The 27406-nt window shown below is 43.0% G+C and overlaps 1 protein-coding gene across 1 annotated transcript in view; it reads right to left on the minus strand.

Annotated features, from left to right (window-relative positions):
- Positions 1 to 27406, minus strand: part of CMIP (c-Maf inducing protein) — a 190213-nt gene that overhangs the window by 69037 nt on the left and 93770 nt on the right. Inside the window, exons 2-3 of the mRNA XM_070953238.1 lie at positions 15337 to 15462; positions 2116 to 2166 (exon numbers count right to left, since the gene is read on the minus strand). Coding sequence (XP_070809339.1) covers positions 2116 to 2166; positions 15337 to 15462 — 177 coding nt within the window. The remainder of the gene's footprint in view (positions 1 to 2115; positions 2167 to 15336; positions 15463 to 27406) is intronic.

Here is a 27406-nt window from a genome sequence, read left to right on the forward strand (position 1 = left end):
ACATCCCCATGGTGACAAGATCAAAACCTAAATGCTTGGCAACTGGCATGTATTTATGACGGCTGCAGTAGCCCGGGGTCATGTGATCACATTTTGAGACCTTCCAACGAAGTCAATGGGGAATCCAGATTCACTCAACAACCAGGTTATTTACCTTAACCTTATTACCTGTATCACTGTAGTGCAGAGGTCTTCAAATTTGGCAGCTTTAAGACTTGTGGACTTCAACTTCCAAAATTCGGGAAGTTGAAGTCCACAAGTCTTAAAGCTGCCAAATTTGAAGACCTCTGCTGTTCTGATTCACTTAACAACTGTGGCAAGGAAAGTCATAAAATGGGGCAAAACTCAATTTGTAATTAACTGTTAAATACTGTTAAAATTAACAACTGTTCATTAACTGCTTATTACTGTTAAAATTAACAACTGTTAATTTGGGGCTCGATTGTGGTCGTAATCGAGAACTATCCATACTAGTGAACTATATCTGAAAAATGCACGCATGAACCCACATAATACAGATAATCCGCAATTAAAATCATTGGTTTAGCAACTGTTCAAAGTTACAATAGAACTGGGGAAAAAAGCCTTTTGACCAGTCCTCACACTTATGACTGTTGCCGCATTCCCACAGTCACCCGCGCAAAATTGGTAACCAGCATGTATTTAAGACAATTTCCGTGTCCAGAGATCATGTGACCAGCTGATTTCCAGCAATGGGAGAAGTCAGAATTGCTGAACAATCATGTTATTCCATTAACAAGCGCAGAGATTCATTTACTTCACAATCTTGACAATAAAGGTCAACAAATCGCATACAATTTGCTTAACAACGGTCTTGTTTTAGCAATGACATACTAGTCTCAATTGTGGTCATAAATCGAGGTCTACTTGTAATTCCTTTCGGAAGGTCTCCCCTACCACCAGAGGTAGAAGAATCGTGCTCAGGAATGTCTATCCAATTCTTGCATTTCCACTAGCAATGCAAAACATCGTTTCAGAGATCATTTTGAAATTCCACATTAAGCAAGATCTGAACCAGTCCACCCTGGTTAGAGATAGTTATTACAGTCAGCAAAATAGGGTTCACCTCCAAAGAATTCTAGCCTTTACTTAGACTCGGAGCTAGTCAAAATTGACAGGTCTATCTTGAGAGTCTATTATTATTATTATTATCTCTTTTATTCATTAAACATGAAACTCGGTCAACTGAACATTCAAAAATGCATCACAAATACCATTGACTGGTGCTAATGGCTGATACAGGTTGCTGCCAGTGTCCTAGGTATCAACCAAGTACCTTCTTAAGATGTACGATGTTCCAAGTAGCACAGTTTTTTGCAGTTCTGCTGGTGTTACTGCAGGAAGCTGCAATTTTTTGATGTGTTTTGTAAAATTCTTGGACATGGTACCAAGTGCCCCAATGACAATCGGTATCACTGTTACATGTTTCATCCATAACTGCATAATTTCGATGGCTGCGTCGTGATATTTCGTGATTTTTTTTTTCCACTTCTTTTTCTTCGACCCTGGCATCTCCTGTTACCGCGATGTCAATAAATTCTACGTTTCGGTTTTCGACAACTGTGATCTCTGGCGTGTTGTGTACCAAATGACGATCTGTCTGTATTCTTATTCTTAACTTTTATTCACCAAACATGAAACTCAGTCAACTGAAAATTGTTGTTGTTGTTATTATTTTGCAGGAAACACATCATTTTTCTCAGGCTGAAATTCAGACTTGGATTTTTGTGCAAAGTAGCAGAGGGAACACACCCCAAAAAGGAGGAACTTAATTCAATCTTACTGAACTCCATTTCAATATACATTTAAGGGTCGAAACTAGATTGAATCCCACCCCCTTTAAACTGAATAGAAAAGAAATTAAAGGAGCACAGTTAATGGGGTTACTTCCCACATGTTGTATGCCAATGTGGTGGCAAATTTTCAGTTTTCCTAGGCTTTGACAATCTCCTACCCAGCATATCAGCCTGGGAGATACGTTTCTCTAAGTGAGACTGAAGATCAATATATTGATTTACAGGGTAATTACGTGAAAGTGCACAGATTGTTTTCTTCTTCTAATGATTGTAGCAGAAACATAGGTAAACAACTTACCTTCCACTGCAAGGAATGGAACCACTGGTCTCTCAGGTAACTGTTTGCAGCCTGCAATTTTAATGAGAGAGGAAAGAAAAATGAACACAAGTGTTTGGTTTTGCTAACCCATCATTAAAGCAAAACGCCAATCGATAGCTCGCATGGACTTTGCAGCCTTGAAAGGACTTGTTTGACCCCATTAACTTAGCATTTCTGGGCCGCACTCCAGAAGCTTCCACAGGCCGCCCCCCCCCTCACTCCTCCCATAATAAGGATATAAAAGTAAGGTATTTTTATTTATTTCTATCCTGCCCTTATTATTTTTTTTTACAAATAATTTAAGTAGGCGAACCTAACCAACACAGCTTCCTCCTCCTATTTTCCCCACAACAACAACCCTGTGAGGTAGATCGGGCTGAGAGAGATTTACTGGCCCACGGTCACTCAGCTGGCTTTCATGGCTGAGGCAGGACTAGAAGTCACCCTCACCTGGCGATTGGCCCCAAGTCACCCATTTGGCTTTCATGGCTAAGGCGATGCTAGAACTCACCATCTCCCATTTTTTAGCTTGATGCCTTAACCACTAGACCAGTGATGGTGAACTTTTTCGGCACCAAGGGCCAAAGGAGCTGCCCTGGGCACATGCGCATGCCTGAAAATGAACTTCCGGTTTCTGGCATGTGCACTGGACAGCTAGTCTTCCGGGTTACTGGTGAGCATGCATGGGCTGGCCAGCGCACATGCTCACACAGGAAAACAGAAGACCAGCTCTCCGGCACATACGAAGGCCAGGGATTTTTTAAAAGTTTTTTTATTAGTAGTTCAAAATTAAAAACATTGGACATAGATATGACATCACAGGTCCCAAGCATCTTCCAACACTTTAAACGAATACATAATATACTAATGATAATATAATAATATATTCCTTACACCTTATATGTTATTTAAACATAGTACAATAATAGTAATTTATATCTTATTCCGATACAATTATACATATCATATCATATCATCTGTGAATCCCCGCCTCTGGCACCACATCTTCTCCAGCCTCCTCATTGTCTGACTTGAGTGCCAGCTTCACAGGCTGCTGGCGCAGCACCACACCAGCCTCCTCGCTGTCTGTATCAGCTACTAACTGCACAGGTCGCAGTATCCTTCCCCTGGAGTGGGGTGGGAATGGAGATTTTGCAGTATCCTTCCCCTGCCACACCCACAAAGCCACGCCCAGAAAGCCACACCATGCCACGCCCACAGAACCAGTAGTAAAAAAATTTAGATTTCACCAGTGGGATAAAGCAAGAATTTTAGGTGGCAAAAAACTGGATTTGCTTATCTGCCACTGAGTTTACCCACAAGAATATACTTTTTGGAAGTACCATATATACTCAAAGATAAGCCCATCTGTGGATAAGTAAATCCTTTTATTAACTACTAAATGCCATGAAAAATGTGTCAGCTGGAAGAAGTCAACCCTTGAACTTTTTCTATTTTAATGTTCAGAAATGGCTTATCCAGGGGTGGCACATTTTTCATGCAACTTTGGTTAAAAATTCAAGGGTTGTCTTATACACCAATGGGTTTATCCATGAGTATATATGGTAGATTAAAAGTCCATGAGTATATACGGTAGAGAGTGATGTTTACATTTACAAAACTTTTCAAAATTCATATGCAATTGTACAATATAGGTTCACAGTCAGAATGGCTTATTTAATCCCTTAAAATCCTTGCTTGGTGCATGAATCTCACGCAAATGCAGCCTCTGTTTGAGCTTATCCGGGGGGGAAAAATCACTGTATCATTTCTGGCACTGTTTTTATGGTTGGAAAAATTTTCTCTGTATTCATTTGAATGTTGCCTTCTCGTAACTTCAACCCATTAATCTCGGTAAACTTTACCCTGGATTTTCCTTGAAATGTTTTTGTTAGAATAAGAATAAAACCAAATGGCTACACTTACACACACACACACACACAAATGATGAATCACATTTTATCTAGCACCATTGTTAAGACTTATCAAATTTGTTTTTTCCTTTTGAGTACACCTAATTGCCAGGAATAGCCTTCAAAATTCAGGGAACACACTACAGGGCCAAATATAGACTCTGGTCAAAATTAGAACTTGGCCAACTTTTGCAATTTTCCAGAGATAAAAAAAAAACTAACTTGCTCTGAATAGTTTCCCCCCCCCCCCCTCTGAACACCCCTTAAGCAAGATGTAAGTGGAATACAATCCATAAGTTAATTTTCTCCTGCCTCAATTATTACCACCATTATTCATGTTGTTTTCCAGGTGACCAAAATGCTTCGTTATTTCATTTTACAATTCTCACTGCCAAAAAAAGTAGGCGAAGACGACTTTTGGTTTACATAGGTGGATTTTCTGACCTCAAACAAGAGAAGCAGTCTGCCAATATCTCAGGGGCTGCCACAAAGAAGAGGGGGTCAACTTATTTTCCAAAGCACCTGAAGGCAGGACAAGAAGCAACGGATGGAAACTAATCAAGGAGAGAAGTAACCTAGAAATAAGGAGAAATTTCTTGACAGTGAGAACAATCAACCAGTGAAGAAGTTGTGGGTGCTCCATCATTGGAGGTTTTTAAGAAGATGTTGGACAGCCATTTGTCTGAAATGGGATAGGGCAGGGGTCTCCAACCTTGGCAACTTTAAGACTTGTGGACTTCAACTCCCAGAGTTCCTCAGCCAGCAAAGCTGAGGAACTCTGGGAGTTGAAGTCCACAAATCTTAAAGTTGCCAAGGTTGGAGACCCCTGGTATACCGTGTCCTGCTTAAGGTCCCTTCCAACTCTGTTACTCTGTTAATTCATATCTGACATTCTCACCACCCCGCTATCTCAGACACCCTCCTACAGTATGCTTCTACTTCTCTGTGTAATGTGTACACCATGAATGGCTCATAATTACATACTGTGTCATAGCGTGGTTTAAATATATTTTAAATAAAACGAAACCCAGTGGCTTTTATACATCATACTAAGCCGTAAAACCAGTGAAGGCTTGGTTCTGGTGGATAGCAAATATATAAACCATGGTTTTCAAAAAAAATATAATGGCCGAGTTGGCAGAAGAAAAGGAATACCTGGCGGGACAGCGTAGGGTGAAAACCTCTACTGATCTTTGCTGTTGGCATCCTTGATGGCAGGGATGACATTTATGAGCATGGGACTAAGATATGGGACTTATTTATTAAATAGGGCTATAGATAGTCCTTGTCTTACAACCATTCATTTAGTGCAGTGGTGAAATCCAAATTTTTTTACTACCGGTTCTGTGGGCGTGGCTTGGTGGGCGTGGTATGGCTTGGTGGGTGTGGCAGGGGAAGGATACTGCAAAATCTCCATTCCCACCCCACTCCAGGGGAAGGATATTGCAAAATCCTCATTCCCTCCCCACTCCTGGGGGAAGAATATTGCAAAATCTCCATTCCCGCCTCATTCCTGGGGCCAGCCAGAGGTGGTATTTGCCGGTTCTCTGAACTACTCAAAATTTCTGCTACCGGTTCTCCAGAACCTGTCAGAACCTGCTGGATTTCACCCCTGATTTAGTGACTGTTTGAAGTTACAATGGCACTGAAAAGAGAGAGAGAAAGACAGAGACAGAGAGACAGGGGGGAGGGAGAGGGGGAGAGAAATGGAACATAGCCATCAACTTCACTTTCACGAGATTTATATCATTATTCTATTTTTTTTTTTAAATTTAAATCATGTATACAATCGCTCATCTCACAGCAATAAGCTGGGTGGAATTTAAGAGTGAAGGCAGAAAGAAATCACCAATAAAATTAAACTGGCAATCCTCATAACAAATCTCCATGGTCAAAAAAGAATCATACCAAAGGAAAACAGCAATAAAAGCCAATCAACTCGCAGAACTTGCTTAACCTCCTGGCCCAAATGCCTGAAGGAACACCCTGATCTTTAGCGTTTTTGGTGAAAGCCTAATAGAGTTGGGGGCCATCTGGTTCTCCGAAGAGATGCTGTTCCACAGGGGAGGAGCTGTGGCAGAGAAGGCTCCGTCTGGGCCTGACAAGATGACTCTGACTCAACCACATGCCACCTCCCAGGAGAACCTAATCAACGAAAGACCTGGAACTACAATGCAGGAGGCTGATCTCATAACTCCAAGGACCTTGCCTGCTCCATCGGGGCCAACAGGTTCTTCTGAAGCAACTGGACAAGGCCAGGCCTCAGGTAACTCCACGAGAGCCATGCAGCTAGAATCCATAATAGATGCCCAGAAGAATCCTCACAGCAGGACCTCCAACTGGCTCTCTGAAGGTGCAATAAGGGTGGGAAAATAAACTTTGGCTCTTGACCATGTCTGGTTAAGTCTGTTCTTTGTGTTCCTTCAGCAGTGCTCAAGACTTGCCCGGTCTTCCAGATAAACCAGACAAAACACAACTAGATGAACTAGTTCTACTTTACTGCAAAGCTACTTTAACAGAACCTTGCAAGTCTGAAGTTACAAACTTTTTAATCACCCAATTTGGGAGTGTTGTTCCTAAGTTTCTTCCTCTGACCCTTAAACCACTGGAGGCTCCGGCCTCTCTTCTCTGATTGTTTCCTAGGCAGCAGCTTTTCCCTTCTTTCCCCAAGATCATCCAAACATTCTACCACAAAGCATTTCTGATGATGCTCTGTCACCCAGAAATCCTTTGATAACTAAGGGGCCCTCTGGGATACATATGCATAATCGTTTGTACAGGTGCAATCTGAGTAAAGGTGTCAACTCGCAAAGCATCCCTGGCCTGCTCTCGAGTTGCCATAGGCCAAGGGGGATGGTGAAACTGCATAGCAGCCAAAGACAGATGCACATTCCAAGCTTATCTCTCTCAAGGCTGTATCCCAGGGTTACCCACAGCAGCTGGAGGGGAGTGGCCTCTACAACCCCACGAAATTGCTCCGTTGGTGAATGTGATTGATGACACACCCTGGGGGGAGCGGGAAACAGGGTCATAATTGGGGCATAAATTACGTAAGGTCAGAGCTGGCTTCATTTGGGAAAGTGCCAACATGAAGCTCCTAATAAATAACTGGATTTCTTTTGAAGCTCGCTCAAGGCTCATGATTTAATTAGGGCATCTGTCGGAACCCTGACACAAGGATGTCATTGTCCTTTCATTCCAAGCTGCAGCAAAGACCTGACTCAAACTGGGCGTCAGAGCCTCAGGATAACCCTAAATCAACCTCTGAAACCCAATAAGGTCCATTTGGTGCCTAGGGTGAACCAATCGATAAGTTATACTTTGTAGGAGGAGGAGAAGCAGAATCAGGGGCAGAGTCAAGAGAGGACTCAGCCTAGAATCGTTACATGTCCACAAACATTCCAAATCCAGCCCCTCTTGAATTCCGTTGAGTCTTATCTAGCATCAATTTACTGCTGTGAGCATGGTGGCGCAGTGGTTAGAATGCAGTATTGCAGGCTAATTCTAACGACTGCCAGGAGTTCAATCCTCACCAGCTCAAGGTTGACTCAGCTTTCCATCCTTTCGATGTCGGTAAAATGAGGACCCAGATTGTTGGGGGGTGAGATGCTGACTCTGTAAACCGCTTAAAGAGGGCTGTAAAGCACTGTGAAGGGGTATATAGGTCTAAGTACTATTGCTATTGCTGACCATTAGTCGATTAGATTCTTGTGTATAGGTTTCGGCAATAAATCTTCTTAACTGGAATTTAATGCATGGTCCTGATTCTTTGCACAAGACTTTCTCTCCCATAGTGGAGAACAGTTGTCAAAGAATGTCAAAGCCAACATGAACAAGTCCCTGACAAGATTAGGGTAATATCCCCAACTCCACATCATATTGGCAGTGCTCCAAAATAAAAAGTGTACATTCTAAATCTGCCTAGATAAAGTAAGGGGCCTCGGCTCTCAGTACTCATAATCCTGCAAATTGGAACCCAGTTTTAATTCCTCCATTTTCCATTCATTCCATTCAACTAGAATTGCTGGTTGGTTTTGTTTTGTTTTTTTAAATCAAAGAAATCCCAGCTTTCTGCCAATTCTATGCACAGGAGGGGGGGAAAAGTGTTAAGCTTCTGAAAACTTAAGATTTTCAGATTATCACCTTTATTTTACTGCAGAGAGAGAAGAAAAGCATCAGCGATCACTGTGGACCATACCTTGTGCAAATTACATCCTTTATTGTGTCATGACTTTAAATTCCCGTTTTTCCATCTGGATTCCCCTGGTAATTGGCTTCTATTTCAGTGCTCGTCAAGCACTTAAATAGAATATGAGCCAGCCGTGTGCAACAGCTGCCAAAAAAGCCAACACAGTTCTAGGCTGCATAAACAGAGGGATAGAATCAAGATCACGTGAAGTGTTAATGGCACTTTATAATGCCTTGGTAAGGCCACACTTGGAATACGGCATTCAATTTTGGTCGCCACGATGTAAAAAAGATGTTGGGACTCTAGAAAGTGTTTTGGTGGGCGTGGCAGGGGAAGGATACTGCAAAATCTCCATTTCCATCCCATTCTGGGGCCAGCCAGAGGTGGCATTTGCCAGTTCTCCGAACTACTCAAAATTTCCACTACCGGTTCTCCAGAACCTGTTGGAACCTGCTGGATTTCAACCCTGACAAGAAGCAATGGGTGGAAACTAATCAAGGAGAGAAGCAACTTAGAACTAAGGAGAAATTGCCTGACAGTTACAACAATTAATCAGTGGAACAACTTGCCTCCAGAAGTTGTGAATGTAAAAAAGATGTGGAGACTCTAGAAAGAGTGCAGAGAAGAGCAACAAAGATAATTAGGGGACTGGAGGCTAAAACATATGAAGAACGGTTGCAGGAACTGGGGATGTCTAGTTTAATGAAAAGAAGGACTAGGGGAGACATGATAACAGTCTTCCAATATCTCAGGGGCTGCCACAAAGAAGAGGGAGTCAAGCTATTCTCCAAAGCACCTGAGGGCAGGACAAGAAGCAATGGGTGGAAACTAATCAAGGAGAGAAGCAACCTAGAACTAAGGAGAAATTTCCTCACAGTTAGAACAATTAATCAGTGGAACAACTTGCTTCTAGAAGTTGTGAATGCTCCAACCCTGGAAGTTTTTAAGAAGATGTTGGACAACCATTTGTCTGAAGCGATGTAGGATTTCCTACAACCCCTAAGCAGGGGGTTGGACTAGAAGACCTCCAAGGTCCCTTCCAACTCTGTTGTTCTGTTCTGTTCTGTTCTGTTCTGTTCTGTTGTTTTGTTTTGTTTTGTTCTGTCTGTTCTGTTCTACTTAATGGAATTTCATCCAACCGCATCTGCCTTCTAAGAGCATCTTTCCAGTCCATCACACTTCAGGAATCCCAACGCAACGCAACCCAACCGCTCCAGCTAAAAAGACACAGGAGCAATTGTGTTGGGTCTCAGTTGCCTTGCTTTATAAACTGCAGGGCAAATCCAAGATAAATAATCAGGGAAACGTGGAATCCATTCAAATCCTGTTATCGATGCTGAGGAAACAATATTATGATCTCAGTTCTTTAAGTGGGAAAACATTCAGTCAAAACTCCCCTCCTCAAATGTCCATTTCACACAAAACGCTATTAATTTGCTCTCGGAAAAACAGCAAAAAAAAATTTTTTTTAAAAAAATAGGACCCTCAGCAGCAGATAAACATCTACTAGGCCTGCCAAACTTCCTTGAAACGTAGCCAGGAGCTCGGATTGCATTTCATTCTTTTTTTTTTTCCCCTCCCCAGCACGAACAATCCTCATCCATATTTTTGTGTGGTTTTTCTTAATCATGCTGGAAATAAAAGAAACAGGCATTCAAAAACACGGATTGTTACGTGCAGTCCAAATGTTTGATAGCTTAGATTTTTCAGAAAACAGGTCTAAAACTAATACTCTCCCTTCCCCCATTGCGATATTAGTGGGAAGATGCCAGCTGCAGGATTCGGGGCGGGGCGCAGGATTAAAATGGCTATGGTTGCCTTGGTGTGTGACATATGCCAGGAAGCAGATGTGAGTGAATGCAGTTAGTTTTCCTGAATCTCTCTCTGACTTCTGATGCCACTTTATCAAGGTATCTCCTGATATTCAGAGAACACAGGGCCTTTCCCATTGTTTTTTCTTTTTTTTTTTTTGAAGCTTTCCTGTGTCTGCTGGGGAACCCTTCAGATCAGTATTACACCACTGTTAAGAAGAAGTAAGAGATTTCAAAACACATTCTGCCCTGAACTGAACGTCGATATGTACATCTTAATCATGTTCCCGTTTATTTTATGGAGATGGGTGTGGTGGTTGCTGATGGCTTTGATCCCTTGGGGAAAATGGAGAAAAAACATCTAATTAATCAATCACAACACTGGAAACCAACTTCCTCGATCGCTAGGCTTTCAGTACTGCTGATTTGAATGTGTTTTGCCATTCAATCCAATCTGTGTTTGCTTAGGAAGAAGGAAACAAATTCAGGTGCTCTCCTTGAAGCTTGCTGTGAAGTAACCATGCATTAAAACAATGCTTGGACTTTAATATAGAAATATCTCTGGTTGTTGCGCAAGCTAGTTTCTCCAAGTCAAGGCACCAGTTTCAGAAAGCTATATACTGCTTCCCTATGATTAATCTTCCCCCCATCCACACGAACCTCAGGAGATAGTGGTAATATTTCGGAAGACCCCTCTGTATTAAAGAAAACAGATTTGAGCCCATAAGGCAACATGAGCATAAGTCAGATAAATAACAGACTAATAGAATAACATTAATAGAAATACAGGGACGTGGTGGCTCAGTGGCTAAGATGCTGAACTTGTCGATCGAAAAGTCGGCAGTTCAGCGGCTTGAATCCCTAGTGCCGCGTAACGGGGTGAGCTCCCGTTACTTGTCCCAGCTTCTGCCAACCTAGCAGTTCGAAAGCACGTAAAAAATGCAAGTAGAAAAATAGGGACCACCTTTGGTGGGAAGGGAACAGCGTTCCGTGCGCCTTTTGGCGTTGAGTCATGCCGGCCACATGACCACGGAGACGTCTTCGGACAGCGCTGGCTCTTCGGCTTTGAAACGGAGATGAGCACCGCGCCCTAGAGTCGGGAACGACTAGCACATGTGTACGAGGGGAACCTTTACCGTTAGAATAACAGAGTTGGAAGGGACCGTGGAGGTCTTCTAGTCCAAAGCCTGCTCAAGCAGGCAAGCCTATACCATTTCATACAAATAGTTGTCCAATCTCTTCTTAAAAACTTCCAGTGTTGGAGGACCCAACTGATGAATTGTTCTCAGTGTCAGGAAATTTCTAGGTTGGTTCTTTTTTGTTTTTTTTTATTAATAATACAATTAAAAACATTGGACATAGTTTGACATTTCCGGTTTAGACATTTCCGTCACATTTTACCTTACAACTAACACAATTCCTTTATGTTATACAAATATATACCTTGTTTCACAATTCAAACATGAGAATTCTTAACGTCTATAGAACTTACATCCATAACAATTTCATTCCTATCTCTTTCAAGAAACTAACATATAGATTTCTAGTAGGAGCCTGGTGGTGCAGTGGACTAAACTACTGTTAAAGTAGTATTTAGCTGCCAGCTGCCTGCAATTACTGTGAGTTCAAATCTCACCAGGCTCAAGGTTGACTCAGCCTTCCATCCTTTCGAGGTAGGTAAAATGAGGACCCGGTTTGTGGGGGCAATAAGCTGACTTTGTATAAAATAGAACACCGCTTAGGGGGGGCCAAAAGCCCTACTAAGCAGGTATATACAAAAAGTATGAAGGCTATTGCTTAAAAGCATTGTAAGCCGCCCTGAGTCTCTGGAGAAGGATTTCAAAATGCTGCCCTCCATCCCAGTTTCTCTTCCATTTTCTAGACACAGCATGAAATGAAACTCACACTGTGGTCTCTCCTTTATTTTTTCAAGGATTCTTAGAAGTCTCATGCATTCTTGGAAGTACAGATATTGCCAGAGGCTGGTACATTTTGTCGTGACAGGGCTGGTTCCCCACCGTCATTTCTTCATGATAAAGGGTGCACCAAAAGAGGCATTAGAACATGTGTGTAAGAGCCATGGTGGCGCAGCAGACTGAAGTACTGTTAAGTAACACCAGCTGCCTGCAATTACTGCAAGTTCAATTCTCACCAGGCTCAAGGTTGACTCAGCCTTCCATCCTTCCGAGGTAGGTAAAATGAGGACCCAGTTTGTGGGGGCAATAAGCTGACTTTGTATAAAACAGAACACCACTGGGGGGGGGGCAAAAGCCCTACTAAGCAGGTATATACAAAAGTATGAAGGCTATTGCTTAACGCATTGTAAGCCGCCCTGAGTCTCCGGAGAAGGGCGGCATATAAATCGAACCAATAAATAAATAAATAAATTTCTAAACTTTCAACTCATCAGTAATCCTTTATCCCGGCAATCTTCCTCCTCTCCAACCAATAGTATAATTTATTCCAGTTTTCGTAGTATTCTGTTTCGCTCTTAAATTCCAGGTTGGTTCTTGATTACTTTCCATCCGTTGCTTCTTGCCCTGCTTTGGAGAATAAGTCAATCCTCTCTTCTCTTTGACAGCTGCTCAAGTACTGGAAGACTGCTTATCATATCATCCCTAGTCCTTCTCTTTGTTAGGCTAAACATACCAGTTCCCTCACGCTTCTAGACCCTTTATCGTCTTTGTTGCTCTTCTCTGCACTCTTTCTAGAGTCTCCAAGTGTGGCTTCACGGGTGCAGTGTAAAATGATACAAACACTTCATGTGATTTTGATCCTATCCCTCTTGTTGATGCAACAACCTAGGACTGCATTAGCCTAATGCTGAAATCTATCATCAAATAACAGAGTTAATTCTCCCCATTACACATTATAATTGGACTCGAGCAAAGAGCACAAAGTCCAAAAGCTGTTTCCACGTAGAAACAAAATTAATTGTGTTCTTTTTTTTTTTTTTTTTACTTTAATCAAAGCAGTCAATTTTTCCATCTCGGCTAAATCAATCAACAACGAAACTTTGATTTGGGGTTTTGCTGATTAGATAGGTTTGCTATTATAGAAATTGCTGGTGCCTATCTATATATATATATTTACGGGATATGGTGGCTCAATGGCCAAGACGCTGAGCTTGTCGATTGAAAGGTCGGCAGTGAATCCCTAGTGCCGCGTAATGGGGTGAGCTCCCGTTACTTGTCCCAGCTTCTGCCAACCTAGCAGTTTGAAAGCATGTAAAAAAAAAGCAAGTAGAGAAATAGGGACCACCTTTGATGGGAAGGTAACAGTGTTCCATGCTCCGGCGTTGAGTCATGCCGGCCACATGACCACGGAGACGTCTTCCAACAGTGCTGGCTCTTCGGCTTTGAAACGGAGATGAGCACCGCCCCCTAGAGTCGGGAATGACTAGCACATATGTGCGAGGGGAACCTTTACCTTTTTTTTTTTTTTAATTTGATTTATATGCCGCCCTTCTCCGGAGTCTCAGGGCAGCTTACAATGCGTTAAGCAATAGCCTTCATATTTTTGTATATTTATACAAAGTCAGCTTATTGCCCCCACAAACTGGGTCCTCAATTTACCTACCTTAGAAAGGATGGAAGGCTGAGTCAACCTTGAGCCTGGTGAGATTCGAACTTACAGTAATTGCAGACAGCTGGTCTTAATCACAATGCTTTTAGTCTGCTGAGCTACCAGACCTTTACCTATCTCTTTCTCTCTCTATATATAAATGGCTCTGTGTTTGTGTTTGTGTGAGACAGAGAGAGTGAGTATGGAACACCTCGACCAATTTCAACCAAACTTGGTACAGAGATGACTTACTCTCTGGAAAAAAATACTGTGGAGGACACCCCTAACACCCTTCGGGATGAATATAGCAGCTGTGCCACCTAGCTGATTGGTCCCGATGACCCGCAGTGACCATGCGCCACCTGCTGGGCCATTCCAGACAGCGAGGAAGACGCCAAATGGGTGTCAGCCCAGGTGATTACCTCAGTGGCCAGCCATGCGCAGCCCCAACGCCGCCGGGCACCGGATGGTGGTTACCAGTGGGCGTGGGCAGCCAGATGGACGGGGGTGGGGCCCAAAGATTTATATTGATTTTGTGTATGATTTTACTTTATAATGTGCATACTGTATGTATACTTTTAAAAGCCTGTAAGGATTGGAATACCCGGGCAATGCCGGGTTATCAGCTAGTTCTTATATAAAAGTAAAAGTTGAGGTTTTATGTTACTACCTTAATCTACTGTACCAAAAGGAGTCGTAAGTCTTTTCTTTTTCTTTTTCCTCTCCATCCTACACTTTTTCTCTCCCCCTCCCCTTATTCTCATTTTTCATTGTATTTCTGTATTCTACATGTTGATAAACAAATAATTTAATTTAATTAAGTAAGGTAATAATTTAACATTTAATGCAGCACAATTTCTGACTAAAATGGTCCGACTGAGATCGGTATATGTGGGCCTGATTGGGGTAGATTTCACGGGTGATAAAATAAATATAATTTTATGTCATTTTATTCTATTTTACATGTTTATGTATTAAAATTATTGTATTTTATCCTATACCTATTGTATTTGACCCCACTCTCAATTTAAATTGTTTGTTTGGAATTTTATTGGTAACATGTATTTGAACCTGTACATTGATATGGCCTATAGGCTAATCAATAAATAAATATAAAATACCACTCACTCATCACGAAATCTCCAGAACAATAAAGCCTACAAACTTGAAATTTGGCACATATGTTCCTCTTGGCTTCTAGGTGCTCGCTAAGAAAAGATTTTTTGAAATGACCATCAGATCATTAGTATTTCATATACAGTGTTATATTCACATGCTCTGATGCTAAGGAGTTAGACTTTCTACTCCCCTTCCCCACCTGAAAGGAACTCTGTCCCAACTGCCAGTTGCCTTATATTAACACGCTCTGATGCTACCCCTTGGCTAAACTGGGCGTGGGCATGGCCAGCGTGTGACTCATCCTGCCTCCAGGCTGGGACATTCTACTCCCCCTCCCTCTCTGTTCCAACTGCCAGTTGCCTTATATTAACCCGCTCTGATGCTATGCAGTTACACATTCTACATTAAGTTTCAGGCTTTAAGTGTCAATTTATCAGCCTGATCACATAGTTCTGTAGCGAAGCACGGGCATCCAGCTAGTCAATAAGTATAAATATATAATAAAATATTGAAAGGGGGAAAAAAGGACCTGAGCAAAGAGAAAAAAAAGGGAAAGGTTCAACGGTAAGAAAGCAAAACAAGTTTTCAGTGTTGTTTACTATACCTGCAGCAGGACGGTTCCTCCAGGGATTGTCAGCTGTAAACAATACTTTGGGGCATTTTCCCAAGAGAGCAACTGAATATCTTCAATTGAACTGTAGGAAATGGAGCTTTCCATGTACCCAGTTGGCTGCAAAAGAAAAAAAAAAAAAGGGGGGGGGAATGTGATTCAATGTCACACTTTTTAAACGAACTTAACAAGGATTCGTAATAATGTTTATTCCATCACAATTTAAAAATACACAACCCAAAGGTACAATCCAAGGGGTAAGATAAAATACTAAGATAACAAGGGAGTTTCTATAATAACATTGCTGTACGTGATGCTAATATGATGGTATGACAATAAACGGTGTAAGTATAAATCTAAATTGTTAGAATCTATAGTGTAAAAATGTGTATCATTTAAACAAGATAGCTAGCATATAATTAGCAGGAAGCGATGATTAAAATGTGTTTATTTCTGTAAAGAAGGATTAAGAATCAGGCTGTTGCCAAGAATTAACCATTTATAAATATTAAAAAATAATTAATTACAATGAAAAATACAGTGAAAAAAATTTATAATCAAGGAATGCATTGAGTGGTATTTACATTTTTGTATAAAGTGGGTTTGTTACATCAACCATGTGTGCGATGCATGATAAATATACCCAATTTTTGCACCAAGGCATTTTAAAAGTTTGTGCTAAGAAAGAAAGATTTACATAGTTGCCAATTGTATGAGACTGAATTATGGAAATATAAACAGACACACAGTATGCATTTGGGTACGCGAGACAGACAGACAGACGTACGTACGTATGTACGTACGTACTCTAGACAGGAGTTCCCAACTCCCAGGCCGTGGCCCATTAGGTAAAGGTATAGGTTCCCCTTGCTAGCCGTTCCCGATTCTAGGGGGCAGTGCTCATCTCCGTTTCTAAGCCGAAGAGCCAGCGCTGTCCGAAGACGTCTCCGGGGTCATGTGGCCAGCAAGACTAAACGCCAAAGGCGCATGGAACACTGTTACCTTCCCACCAAAGGTGGTCCCTATTTTTCTACTTGCATTTTTTACGTGCTTTCGAACTGCTAGGTTGGCAGAAGCTGGGACAAGTAACGGGAGCTCACCCTGTTATGCGGCACTAGGGATTCGAACCGTTGAATTGTCAACCTTTCCGATCGACAAGTTCAGCGTCTTAGCCACTGAGCCACCGCGTCCCTATGGGCCATGGGCCATTACCGGGCACTGAACTGATTGGAATCTGGCCACAGAAGTGGCGGGAGAATATGCCCCCCGCGCACACGCATCCCCTCTTGTACGAGCAGCGGGCAAACACATGCGCACTCTGTTTCCATGAACAGCGGGCGCAAGTCCCCGCTGCTTGCATAATGGAGCTATGTGTGTGCATACCTGATCTCCTTTCTTCCCTCCCCCACCCGCTAGTCCGCAAAGACAGAAAGATTGGGGCACTCTTCCCTAGCACATATACACAAACACAAAGGTAGGCCAATAAATAACTTGTAGCCAATATATATTGTTATAAGACAGTGATGGCGAACCTTTTCAGCACCGGGTGTCCAAACAGGAACATGCATGCATATGTGCGCGCCAGCTGGACGGTGCGCTGGCACATGCATGTGCGCCAGCCAGCTGGGTTTGGCGCACACTGGAGCACCGGAAACCCGAAAACCAGCTGGCGACTGCGCGTGTGCCCACAGAGAGGGGCCATAGGTTTGCCATCACGGTTATGCTTTTTTTTCTTTTTCTTTTGGTTTATTGTGTGTCACACTGTTTGATCTGGGCAGCCTCATTAAAGTTTATAATGAGCAAAGAAACAAACAATTAAAAGATGTCACTGTCACCTCTCAATTCCCAAACTATGATTGGAAAGCTATCAACATTCCTGCAAGAACCACAGCGGAGTCTAATACAGTGCAACATTACACTGTTACTTCCCCCCCAAAAGAGGGGTTTTTTTGTTTAGGATCTCTGTGTGTTCTTTGGCATTCGACTAATTGCTTTCTGGTTTGCAAAGGACTTTGGCTGTGGGTTAAAGCTGTTGTTGTCTCATACTTTTCTCATGGAGTGGAGAAAGAACCTTCTTTTACCTTCAAACAAAGAGCTGGTTACACCGAAAGCTCGTTAACCTTCTGTTTACCCATTTACCCAGACAATTATTTCACGCTTCTAAATGGTCCCTGGGGTTCCTCCTGACTTACTTCCTACGTCATCCTGTATCTACTGGAGTGCAATTATCTTGTGCACTCAGGAAATTCGAAACCCGAGATCTCCCACTGAAAGAGTTCTATTTTAAAAAAAAAAAGTTCTGCAAGGGGAATCTTGCACCGCTCAAGAGATGCCACCTCTGAAAAACGCAGGAAGAAATGAGCCAGGGGGAGGAAGAGGGAGGGAACTGTGGACAGCAGAGGGGCAAATTTTCCATTCTGTCATGCGTGTGAGTAACTAACTGTATTCTTTAAAGTTAAACATAAAGACATCTGAATGACCCAGTCTTGGGAAAATGAGCTGAATCCACCAGGAGTGTGCCATCTTTAAGGGTAAGCAAAATGTCCTAATGGTTAAGAGCCATAAGGCTGAGGAATCAGGAGGAGGAGGAGCAGAAGGAGGAGGAGAAAGAGAGGAGGAGGAGGAGAAAGAAAGGAGGAGGAGGGGAGGGGGAGGAGGAGGGGGAGAAGAGGGGGAGGAGGAGGAAGAGGAGAGGAGGAGGAGGAAGGGGAGGAGGAGAAAGAGAGGAAGAGGAGAAGGGGAGGAGGAGGAAGAGAAAGAGAGGAAGAGGAGGAGGATGGGAGGGGGAAGAGGAGAGGAGGAGGAAGAAGAGGAGGAAGAGAGGAGGAGGAGGAAGAGGAGGAAAGAAAAGGTACTGATCACACTCAGGGTCCTGAAAAAGAAACTCATCCGTTTCTCAACTAATACATGTTGCTCACCGCGACAACTCATTGTGACAGTCTTTCTATGAATAAGCAAGGCCTTAAAGAACAGCCATTTTGTGCAAGCCCCCACAAGAATTTTGGAGGAGGGAAGAGAAGCCTAGACAGAAGACAGCAGCAGAAAGCAACTGCCCCGTATTTTGCTACAGGAATGAACCAGAATTCGTTCCTTCGGGCTAAGGAGGATGCTTGGAGCTCCCATGTTCCTCCAGACAAGCTTAGCCACATGACTCTCGCCCTCCCCACAGTCCTGGCCCAGAAGCCAGGAAATGGCTCACAACGGAACCAAAACAATCCGGCTGCCGGAATCAGCGTTTCCTTTTTGGTTCACAAGCGAGCTTGATTCTCCTGGCGTGGCAATGCCCATTAGCGTTACCACCTTGAGGGCTTATTTTACTGAACTTTATTACCTTATTTAAAAACTGCGACCTTAAAGGCACTTTCAAGCATCAAGATGGCTGTTCTCTCCCCATTTTTCCAATGGGAATACTACAGAAAAGGGTAACTTTTGGACATGCAGGACGAAAAAGCAAAAAAAAAACAAACTTTTTGGAAGTATATTACGCTACTTTTTGTTCAACTTACAACAGTTCATTTAGTGACCCTTCAAAGTTACAACGGCACTGGGGGAAAAAAAGTGACTTACGACCATTTTTCAAACTTATGACCGTTGCGGCATTCCTCAGGGTCACGTGATTTATATTCAGAATGCCTGGCAACTGGCTCATATTTATGATGGTTGCGGTGTCCTGGGATCCTGCGATCCGTTTTTGCGACCTTCTGACACAAGCAAAGTCGATGGCGGAGCCAGGTTCGCTTAACAAACCCCGTGGTTACTAATTTAACAAGTGCAGTGATTCAGTTAACAAACGTGGCAAGAAAAGTCGTAAGACGGGGGCAAAGCTCACTTAACCAATTTCTCACTTAAGCAACATGAATTTTGGGCTCAATTGTGGTCGTAAGTCGAGGACTACTGGCATTCCTTTTTGTCTTATCTGCTGAACTCTGTTTATTTAAACTATAAACTCAGACAGACACTGTCTGTGTCCTGGCCTGCAATTGCCCTGTTAAGACTCTTGAGTGGGGTCTAGGACTTTTAGGCTCCTACCATTGGCCGCGCCTCCTTCTCCTCCAGGGTTCCGCCTCCGCGCATTATCCACCAGCTTTTCTCCTCGGTTGGCCCGCCCTCAATCTTTCGCCCTGGCCAATGGGCCTCGGCCCCTCCATCCCAGGCCCTTTGCCGCAGCCCATTCACTGAAATACAGTTCACCCCGGGCTTTTGGGTGCATGGGACAGTTCGCCGCCAATCAGCTGGCTGCCAAGCCACGGCACGATCGATGCAGGGGATGGGAGGCATTGGGGGAGGTGCTGCAGCCAAAGAGCCTCAGGTGCTTGTTAGGAGAAGGAAGGGGAGGGGTGGAAGCTCCCCTGTACCTGATTGTGCCTCCCTGACACTGAAAGAGAAGAGCAGGGAGGGCGGGGGGCTAAATAACCCAGCTTCATCCAAAGGAGTTTTTATTTCGGGTGGGTATCTTAGCCTTAGAAGGAGAGAGGGAAGGAGGAAGGGAAGGGAAAAAAGAAAGAAAGGAAAGGAAAGGAAAGGAAAGGAAAGGAAAGGAAAGGAAAGGAAAGGAAAGGAAAGGAAAGGAAAGGAAAGGAAAGGAAAGGAAAGGAAAGGAAAGGAAAGGAAAGGAGGGAGGGAGGGAGGGAGGGAGGGAGGAAGGAAGGAAGGAAGGAAGGAAGGAAGGAAGGAAGGAAGGAAGGAAGGAAGGAAGGAGAGAGAGGATGTGGGTGGACCAGTCGAGGAGAAAAACTGGTGGATAATGCGTGGAGGCGGAACCCTGGAGAAGAAGCAGGCACGGCCAACGGTAGGAGCCTAAAAGTCCCATTCCATTGAGAGAGACTGCTAGCTCATCCTTAAAAACAAACCAGTCAACAGAGAACCTGAACCTAGGACCTTCTCTACGCAAAAATAGCTGAGCTGTGGCGCTCTTCCTGTTAATAAACTTAATATTTTCCAGAGACTGTTTAGCTGGACTGCTTTGCATTGTGTTTTCTAAAGAAAAGCCAGCATCCTCCCCCCCCCCCCATTTTCAGAGGGAGGTTTATAAATTGTTGACATATAAATCTTCACGGCTTGGAGGTCATAGGCCGACTCTGGCTCCATGACAACTACAATGCCAAAAACGCTATTCATCATTGACCCGGGAAAAATAGGGTCCAACTGGAAAACATGGTTTCTCTCAAGACTTTTTTTGGGAAGTTCCAGCAGTTGTTTCGCCCTACCTCAGAATTCAATCGACTCCTTCGAAATATCTGAGGTGGTTTGCAATAGTAGGAAATATCGGCAGCTTTTTTCCCCCCTTCTGGAAATCCGTTCCTACTCCCACACCATTCAAATTGTATAGCTAAATGTCTGTAGAGCTTCTCAGTCATCCAGGTCATGGTTGTCCCAAAAGGGGCGTTTTCAGGAGGCAACTGGACTTTCTTGTTTTTTGTTTTGAAGACGTTTCGCTTCTCATCCAAGAAGCTTCTTCAGCTCTGAAGGAATGGGGAATGGATGGATTGATATTCCTTGCAGACAGCTGGTCCTTTGCATCCTTTTAGAGCAGTGTTTCTCAACCTTGGAAGCTTGAAGATGGGTGGACTACAACTCCCAGAATCCCCCAGCCAGCGCTGCTGGCTGGGGGATTCTGGGAGTTGAAGTCCACCCATCTTCAAGCTTCCAAGGTTGAGAAACACTGTTTTAGAGGGTCACTGAAGCACTTGGAGGTTTATCTGTGTCCTCAGAGTCACCTGAGTGGTGCTCCTGGTTCTTGTAGTCTGCAATTTTTTTTCTCTGGAAATCCACTCCTACTCTCATACCATTCCAGGGGGGTTCATCCCAAATTGTATGGCTAAAAGTCTGTAGAGATTCTCAGCCATCCAGGTCATGGTTGTCCCAGAAGGTGCTTTTTCAGGAGGCAACTGGACTTTATGGTTTTTTCTTCGAAGACGTTTCGCTCCTCGTCCATAAAATCAGTGGTGGGTTCTAAAAATTGTTACTACTGGTTCTGTGGGCATGGCTTGATGGTCGTGTGACAATTCTTTAGGATTTAGCAGAGGTACTGGTCTACCAGGCTTTTAACTGCTTGCAGAGCTGTACTGATTTACCTATTTATTTTTTGCAGGCACTCATGTATTTTTGCAGGCACCGGTCTACTCATTGTTTGCTTTTACCGCTGATCAGCTGTAGGGCGGTCCTTTGAAGCCCCTCGGCAAGAGTTTAAACAGGTTTAGGGGATTCCACTGAAGATCTTACCTAGCCTGGTAATGAAACGTTCGGAAACAAACTCACAAGCTTGGAGAATGAATCTTTACCCTCACATCTAAGATTGTGTTCTGGGAATTGCTGTCCCAGGACTTCTGCAAGGAAACAAGCGGGTGAAGATGGGTTTAAGATAAAGAAACCATCTAAGATGTCTATGATGGAAGAATTTCTACTTGGTTGGTTCTTCTTTCTTCATCTGGATCGGTGTGTCCCAAAAGTGCTTTTCCAAAAGGCAACTGAACTTTCTTGTCCAAACACGTCAACTTTGTGGACAGGAACATTAAGTTCACACAGGAAGATGTTAAGGAAAATAGTTTGGCTTTCCTGAACTGTGCAGTACACATTAAGGAAGACAGAAGCCAAAACACTGAAATGAAACAGAAAATTCACCCGAAAACAAGAAAGTTCAGTTGCTCTTTGGAAAAAGCACCTTTGGGAGAACCATGATCTGGATGATTGAGAATCTCCATAGACATCTGGATCAGCGTGTGCTCTTCAACCTTAGCCAACAACCCACTTTTTTTATTTTTAAAATCATCTCTTTTGTTTGGAGAAGTGTTCCCGTAACTCTCAACATGTATTTTAAGCTCTTCTTTCCAAAGGAACGTCTTACTTTTGGTCTCAGCACAAATTCCCTTTTGGTAGCTGAATCAATTCAGCTCTGGCTCCTTGCCATCAATAGCACTTCACTCCAGCGTTCACCCAAAGCACCGCACCAGGAGGCTGAAGCAGACCCCAAATCAGAATTTCTGTCCCCCTCTGACCTACACAAGAAGACCCCGAAGGGGGAGACTCTCTGCAGCAACACAAACGTACATTGCATGTATCCGGCCCAGGGGCCATAGTTTGAGGACCCCTGATTTAGTGCAATATTAAAAAAAATGCAAACAATTTTTCTGTGGAACACCAACATTTTCTCACGGACCACCAGTTGGTGACCGCTGGACTAGAAGACCTCCAAGGTCTCTTCCAACTCTGTTACCCTGTTACTTCTGTTATCTCCGGCAATCTCAGCTGCAGCTACTTTCTGCCCCAGTCTATCTTCCCACTGCTCTTATTTATTCATGGTTTCATGGTCACTTATTTGAAAGTTTATGAACTTGGTTCTGTTTCTTCAACCACATAAAGGAGTGTTGCAAAATACAGAGAATGTACCCAACCCAAGAGGCCAAACAAACTAAATTCGGTCACGTAAATTGTCATCAAGCTCCTGAGCTGGATCATTTCAGAAAGACAGAAGAGGAACTGGATTTTCGAACCTAATACGCCAAAAGACGAGCTGGTTTTCGTTAAAATATATTGCCTTGAGCAAAGGATGAGAAGGAAAAGTCCCCGGAGAGCCAGATGGTCAGAAGCGAAGGAGACAAGTGGATGGATGCCACATACTTGAGATCTTCAAAAGGGTTGGCAAAACAGCTTGTGCTCTTGTTCCTGTGTTGCTGAGATTTCTGTTGTTGTCATGCATGCAAAATTCCTGAAAGTGTGAAAGGATTTGATTCTTCAGATGTTTCTGTGTAGCATAAGGGATGATTGACAAACCCAATGTGCCATGATGATTTCATAGAAATACCGAAGGGTGGGAAGGGACATCAGAGACCATTTAGTCCAACCCACTGCAGGAACACACTGATGGCTCTCTAACTTCTATCTGAACACCTCCAGCTCTATCATCTTCGATGTTGTTGTTGATGTGTTGTTGTTGTTGTTCAGTTGCTAAGTCACGTCCGTCTCTTTGTATACCTCCATACCACACCACGTAAGCTTAAATGGTCTCCGGGGGATGGTAGAGGACAGGAAGACCTGGAGGAAAGTTGTCCATGGGGTTGTGATGGGTCGGACATGACTTCGCAACTAACAACAACACCACCAACACCACACCAGGCCCCTGTCGTCCACTATCTCCTGGAGCTTACCCAAATTCATTTTCCTTGTGTTGATGACACTACCTAATCATCTCATCTTCTGCCGTCCTCTTTCTCCCTTTGCCTTCCATCTTTCCCCAACATCAGGGTCTTTTCCAAGGAGTCGTCTCTTCTCAGTATCTGAGCCTCAGCTTCAGGATCTGTCCTTCCAAAGAACAGTCAGGGTTGATTTCCTTCAGGATTGACTGTTCTGATCTCCTTGCCATCCAAGGGACCTTCAAGAGCCTTCTCCAACACACCATCTTCTGTGACTTACCATTATATGTTGATGAAGCCTATTAGAACCTTGATTTTTCCATAAAGATCACTCCGATTGTATGCATTCCTGTTATTTCTTAAAACGATTCTTAATGCCCTGATTGGATAAAGGGAGCACCTGGTTCTATTTTAAATGTTGTTATTGGTACCAACAAACAACAGTGGCTTCCTGATAGGATAGAAGAAGGATTCTCTTCATTTTCAAGATGCTATTGGTCATCTCAATTTAAAAGTTTGTGTTCTGGGCACAGATGAGCAGAATTCCTCCCACACCAGTGGACAATTGTTACACATTTCATTTTCTAAGAAAAGCAAGAAGAGCTTAAAGAAATTCTTGGAACTCAAAAATGGTAGAGGCCATTCTCTGGTACTGCTTCTTCTTTTCAGAGCAGGAGCCTCCAACCTTAGCAACTTGAAGTCTGGAGGACTTCAACTTGCCAAGGTTGGAGACCCTGTTTCAGAGGATGAAAAAAACCAAAACCAAAACAAACACAAGACACAGAGGGAAAGAAAGAGCTTTTCAGGTTTTCACTCATGTTGTACAGTACCAAGAAGTACCAAAATAAACAACAGTTGGCCTGGATTCCCATAGAAAGAGCAATAATCACTTTTTCCTTGGTGGTTTCGGGTTAGCTGGACAGCTGTCGGCTTAAAACATTTGTGAAATGTGGCACAGTTCCAACCCCCCCCCCCAAATCAGTTCTTGCAAAATCGATCTAAAGACGAGTTGAAACTGAAGGTAACGGTCAGCCTTTCCAGGTTGATTAGACAAGAAACAGACCCAATGAGCGAATTGTAAAATATTGTAAAGCTACAAAAAGCAGAATCCTGCAAGTCTGAAAGTACAAATCCTCGGTCGTCACTTTTCACAGCCTAATAAGTTAGGGAGGATCAGTGGTGAAATCTGAACCGGTTTGCTACCGGTTCGCTGGCCATGCACGCCAAAAGTGAACTGCTTGTGCATGTGCAGGGTGCACCAAAAGGAGGTTTGGGAAGGTAAGTAGTACAGCGGAGGGGGATCAGCTGCACTGCGCGATTTAGCTTCACTAGAAAGCAGCATTTCCTGCTTTCTAGCAAAGCTAAACCACGCGACAAAGCTGATCGTCAGATCGTAGTTTTTTTAAACTACCAGTTCACCCAAAATGGTAGCTTTTTCTTAATACCGGTTTGCCCGAACTGGTAGTTTTTATCACTACCAGTTTGCCCAAACCGGAGCGAACTGGTAGCATTTCACCCCAGGGGAGGATCCTTTCTGAGTTTTTTTCTCTGCCCGTTGTACAGCTGTGGGCTCCCTTCTTTCTTATCTGACTGTTCCTCGGGCCCAAGTTCAATCCCACATACCATGTCTGTGGGCAGCTAGTGCCATGTTCTAGAAATGATGCTCACTTTCAGTGGAACGGCTTGTCCAACCAGCTAGAAAAATGACTTCTGAGTTCTCCATACAGCAGAAGAGAAGATGAACCTCACGACTTCGCTAACATGTTGCCATTGACTCAACTGATGATGTGCCCTTGAGTCATTCTGGACTCTTAGCAACCACATAGATTTTCTAGATGACGATCTGTTCCTAACCTGGTCTTTCATTGTATCCTCTTCATGTCTGTAACTAAGTCTTGCTACTGGTTGACCTTTTGCAATATTATAGTTTTCTCCAAACAGCCAAGTTTTGGCCTAATATATTCAAAACATGGTAATTTGAGCCTGCTCCTTTGTGCTTCACGTGGGAACTATGATTTATTCCATGATCTATTTGATTGTTTTCTTGACTGTCCACGGTGTTCTCAATCAACTGTGGCACTTTATTGATCCTTGTTGTAATATGTGCTTTACTGCACAGCAGAAAAATGACATCCGATGACAATGTCCCTTTTAAGGAACAAGATAAGGGGATCTTCCTGCGATAGTATAAAAACACAGTAAAAATCCCTTGTGGAGGTACAGTGCAATATTGCAGGCTGACTCTGCCAACTGCCAGCAGTTCGATCATGACCAGCTCAAGGTTGACTCAGCCTTCCATCCTTCTAAGGTCAGTAAGATGAGGACCCAGATTGTTGGGGGCAATAGGCTGACATTATAAACCATTTAGAGAGGGCTGTAAAGCACTATGAAGCGGTATACAAGTCTAAGTGCTATTGCTATTGCTACAGTCTACCAGGTCAAGCTATTCCAGCAAAGAATCCATATCAAGACGAATTCATTCTTAAGGCAATCCAACATTCAGTAATTTACTACAAACTATGGTTCCAATGTGTTACAGAACTATAAGTCATAATTCACTGCTTACTCTCTGGTTCACATTCAAATTCAACTATCGTATTTTTCGGACTATAAGACGCACCTAAATTTAGAAGAGGAAAACAACCCAAAAAAGTTTTTGATCTACCTTTTTTGGGGCCTTTTCCAGTCTTTTTTCAGCCTGTTTCCATGGCTTTTTTTGGCCTATTTTTGAGGCTTTTTTCAGACCGTTTTTGAGGCTTTTTTGGTCCATTTCCAAGGCTTTTTGGGGGGCCATTTTCAAGGCTTTTTTAGCCCATTTTTAGGCTTTTGGGGGCCCTTTTCAAGGCTTTTTTTGGCCTATTTTTGAGGTTTGGAGGGCGTTTTTGAGGCTTTTTTTTGGCCCATTTTTGAGGCTTTTTTCAGCCTGTTTTTTCAGAAAAACCAGGCTGAAAAAAGCTGAAAAAATGGGCCAAAAAAGCACCGAGAACAGGCCCCAAAAGCCTCAAAAACAGGCCCCAAAAGCCTCAAAAACAACCCCCAGCCCCAAAAATGGGCTGAAAAAAAGCCTCGAAAATGAGTCAAAAAAAAAAAAAAAAAAGGCCCGAAAACAGGGCATGTGAAGGCCAAAAAAATGGCTGGCGGGTGGGCGTGGTTTCAGCAATATTCGGTCTATATGACTTAGACATTTTTACCCCCTTTTGGGAGACAAAAAAAAATGTGTCTTATAGTCCGAAAAATACTTAGCACCATATGGAAACCACCAGCCACAGTTCAGCCTGATGAAGTAGCTATGAGGACAGAATGAGGAAGAGGAGGCAATTGTAACATTGTTCATTAAATGTGTGCGTTCACCCAACTCTCAATGATTCTGCGCAGCTTACAATCATAAAAAAAAAATACAATAAAATCAATAAAACATATGAAATAATGATGTTGATTACCTGAAGTAATGCAAAGAAAAGGTAAGGTGTTTCCAAAAATAGTGTGGATTCCACACTATTTTGGTATCATTAATTTTTTTCCCCACAGTATTATCATCTCTCCTAAACTCGAAAGAAGGAATTAATTACAAACTCAAAAGAAAGGAATCTATTTTTGAGAAGAAGCTGCAAGTAAGCCTGTTCTTAAGAATATTAACTTCCAGTTATCTTTCACATTACCGTCACTTGGCTTCCTGTCCAGTACAGTACAGTCAAGATGCATTTTGAGACCACAATAACCAAAGCGCATCCTTGGGTTTTCTAATACAGTAACTTAGCATGAAACTCAAGACAAAATTTTTCTCCTGAATTTTGTGTTTAAAGTTCACTCGGTCATTCAGTCTGTCTGTTCTTTCTCACACACACACACAAAGACATATGAGGCTTTGCAAGGCAAATTTAATCCTTTCAACCCCCTGCCCCCTAATTAATCTGTGGTTAGGAATTAATCAGTAG

The sequence above is a fragment of the Pituophis catenifer genome, unplaced genomic scaffold (assembly GCF_029215685.1).
Source record: "Pituophis catenifer annectens isolate HBS135680 unplaced genomic scaffold, rPitCat1.0.hap2 SCAF_13, whole genome shotgun sequence".
NCBI classification, from domain to species: Eukaryota; Metazoa; Chordata; class Lepidosauria; order Squamata; family Colubridae; genus Pituophis; species Pituophis catenifer.